Here is a 3649-nt window from a genome sequence, read left to right on the forward strand (position 1 = left end):
TTTTGTATTGAATGTTTCGCATTGTTCATTCATTTTGTGTACAATAAAGAATATGCTTTCTCTCAGTGCTTTTATCACGTGATCACTTTTACCGTGCATTTCATCATTTCACATCATTTCAATAATTCAGTTATAATATTTTTTTGTTGAAATGAACACAAAGTCAAACAACGCCGATCACAGTATGCTGTACTAGGTTTCGTTTTAAACAGTAACCAATATAGGTAACTATAAAGAAAGGCTTCGCTGTATACTAAATTGACGTCACACCTTACAATGTTCGCAGTATTATTTTTTATGACTGAGGGATTGCTGGTGGCACGGAGGCCTTTCCAGTTTCACCGGGACAGGTGGGCGAGCAAAGGTTCAGGCAGCCTCGTAGTAAGTACCTATCGGAACATAGTCTATGTCACTGTCAAGTGCCAAACAAGTGTCAATCGTGTTCAAACGTCAACCGCAAAAATGCGCTTCGTTGAAATGAGTAGCAGCGGACCAAACATTAATTGATTTTCAGTTAATTATAACAGAACCCACTACGTTTGTGTAATGACTTTTTGTTTACAGTTATAAATCAAGAGAAATATAAAAATACCGAGATGTCTCGTTGTTTAACGTTTTCCATTTTATTTGTATTGTTTACAACTTTTAAAACAGGTACGTAAATTTGGGCGTTGTTCATGTTTTAATTCTTCTACAATAATTTTTTTTATTTTGTTTATTTTGTTTTTAGTTTTTAGTATAAACTGTTATCAATGTTCTGGTACTGATTCGAATAATCCATTCGAATGCAATGAGTTTTTAGACGGTGATGTTGACTTGGTACCCATTGATTGTGCTACAATTCATGATGCTCAATACTGCATAAAACACGTCGGAAGGTTTGAAGGTGAGATTTCAGGACAACTGACTCACTAATAAACCTAAAAAATCTGGTAGCCTTTTGATACTAACACAAGACATTTCTTGTCAAAAATAACTTAGATATTTTTATGGTAACTAACATCGATTACAAGTTATATACTGGTACTAATATAATGAATAAAATATTAGCATTTATATTTAGAAATTAACCAATTATGAATTTTTAGTAAATGGATCTTATATTAAGTTAGGTTTCCTGTTGAGACTGAGATAACACTGGGAGCAAATAATTAAGTATTAAAACTAGCAGTTAAAATATTCTGTCCAAATTTGGCAATTTTATATCTTATTTATGAGTTACCTTTAACCATTCTTCAATAAATAATGTCTAATTAAACAATTTTAATTGTTACATTTACATATATTAAAATCAACAATGTAAATACTACTTTCCACCTTGAGACATGAGTTCTAAGTCTCAGTTCCATAGATTAAGGGCTGTTCCATCCATGAAATTGAAACTCATTACAGTTTCACAGAAGAAATGGACAGAGTGGTACCAATCTATGTGGGCTCAAGATTGTCAAGATGCCCTACCACCAGTAAAAAGAATGATACAATATAAATAAATGTCCCTGTGCCAAACAAGTGGTAAAATTTTGATAATTTGAAATTGTAAAGGCACACTTGAACAAAAAACAAATTGATTTAGAGACAATAAGAAAATTTGAAATAAACTTGGTGTTAGATGAAACATTCAAAATTAAATGTGTGCAGAGGTTTCCTAAAAAAATGGTATTTCTTCAACAAAAATTAACGATAATTCGAATATAGGTTTAACAATAGAATGTTACCAGTGTAATACTTCTTCAACTATGGAGTGCGGTGATGGTCTGATGCAATTGGATGGTGGGATATTGAAGCCAATGCCATGTGATCATGTCTATGATGCACGTTACTGCATCAAACATACAGGTTTCACTGTGTGATTTTGTGTTGATTCTATGGTTTGCATGTATGAACTAGCTTTTCGAGCACTGCTTAAATTGTTTGATAGTTAACACAAATGAAAAAATACACTAAACATGTTAATATGTGTTTCAAAATATGAGAGCCAAACATTTTAAACAATAAATACTATTCTTTATCATTACAAATTTCGCAAAATTATCTTATGTTACATAGGCTTTGCTATGTAACCATACTACATTATTTCTGTTTCAGTACATAATAGAATGTTTCAAAATACCAGTAAATAAACTAGATACTAACTCAAAATGTCTACTTAGTTTCTTTAATATCACTAATGCACTGTGTTTTAGTTTTACAGCACATGAGTCACAACAAAATTTACTAACAGGTGTTGGGAATGTACATTTTGTAAGTATTAGTTCAAAATATGTAGATTCAACTCACTAACTTTGGTGCTTCATTTATCTACTAAATTATTATTAATACTGTTACAGAGCTGATATTTAATCATCATATAAGAGCTATCAAGTTAAATATAAACTGACAATATAATAAATTGATTTATTTTATTCATACAAACATAGTTTTAAGGATGTAAATTTATCAGATAATTATATAATCATTTTGGGATGTGTATTAAGACTGGAAATTTAAAAGTGAGTTGTGATATTCAAGTTGTGAGGTCTATGGGTTCTAGTAATCACTCAATACCAGTTAGCTGTGGGCTAATTCACTAGCCTATAGCCAAATAAATGAGAAAAATGTATCAATTGAAAGGAGCAGTTTGGTCATGCGCCTTGCATTGTTGATGTCGCTGAGTGACAGTACTGACTTACTAAAGGGTGTGCTGTATGTTCATCTGCCCACAATGTCAATAAGAAATGATGTCAACCACTATTATTTATAATAACAATAATTTCATTACATGAATTCACTACTCACCTCCAGTTGTAGAGGTTCATATGTTCAATTGAATACTAATCATGGGTATCCTACTTTTCAAACGGGAACTAAGATTGTTTTGTGACAGAAATACAATACTACCCACTTGGACAGATTCACACCCTATAGAAGTATAGGATTATGTAGGTACTAAATACCACTAACACTGGCTGATGAAAGGAAAGTTATGAGTTGATTATATGTTGAGAAATTTACTAGTTCTTAATGTCAATTAGTTTAAATCCCATGTCATGTTTAGGTGGCATGTTTCATACTTCATAAGGTCTACACTATCTCAGGTTTATGTAGTTAATCTAAATACCCTATCACATTATGTTGTCAATAACAAATAATAAGTAACTAAAATTTTAAACTTGGTAAATATGTTACTATTGTTCCTAAATATCTAATTTCGTATTTATATTTCTAGGTGGTATAAGCACAAAGAGATTCTGTTCGTCTTTAGACCTTGGCAACTACTGTGATTATGTCAGACAACGGGGAGACAAATTAGAATATAGAACTTGCATCTACACTTGTAGCACAGATGGTTGCAATTCTGCTTCCAATATTGGTGTATCTATATTATTTCTATTTTTAGGAGTATTTGTATTGACATTTAGTATCTTTTAAATGTTTTAATATTTTAAAAACGTAAGAGTACATTCATTCCATATTTGATAAATTTTGTATCCGTCCATTATGTTGTGATTTTTATAAAATATTTTTACAACTGTACTGATTAGTTAGATTTTGTTAATATGCTTTATATCACAAGTCGTCACTGTTTTTTTTTTATAAGATGTAAATCAATTTTAGATAATATTTCAATAAAACATTTATGATATTCTCATGTTTTTAAATTAAATGAAAC

The 3649-nt window shown here is 30.6% G+C and overlaps 1 protein-coding gene across 2 annotated transcripts; it reads left to right on the top strand.

Annotated features, from left to right (window-relative positions):
• The first annotated feature begins 426 nt into the window (after positions 1–426).
• On the top strand, positions 427–3624 carry LOC101740632 (U-scoloptoxin(05)-Sm1a). 2 transcript variants are annotated; one of them, XM_012688589.4, is made up of 4 exons: positions 428–654; positions 731–886; positions 1696–1836; positions 3206–3624. In XM_012688589.4, exons 1-4 carry the CDS (start codon positions 597–599, stop codon positions 3406–3408), a joined length of 558 nt encoding a protein of 185 aa, XP_012544043.1. In that variant the 5' UTR covers positions 428–596; the 3' UTR covers positions 3409–3624. The 2 variants fall into 2 exon arrangements, with proteins under 2 accessions (XP_004924011.1, XP_012544043.1); XM_004923954.5 differs by lacking the exon at positions 1696–1836 and having other exon boundaries at positions 427–654.
• Positions 3625–3649: the final 25 nt, after the last annotated feature.

This window comes from Bombyx mori, chromosome 9 (genome assembly GCF_030269925.1).
Source record: "Bombyx mori chromosome 9, ASM3026992v2".
Taxonomy (NCBI): domain Eukaryota; kingdom Metazoa; phylum Arthropoda; class Insecta; order Lepidoptera; family Bombycidae; genus Bombyx; species Bombyx mori.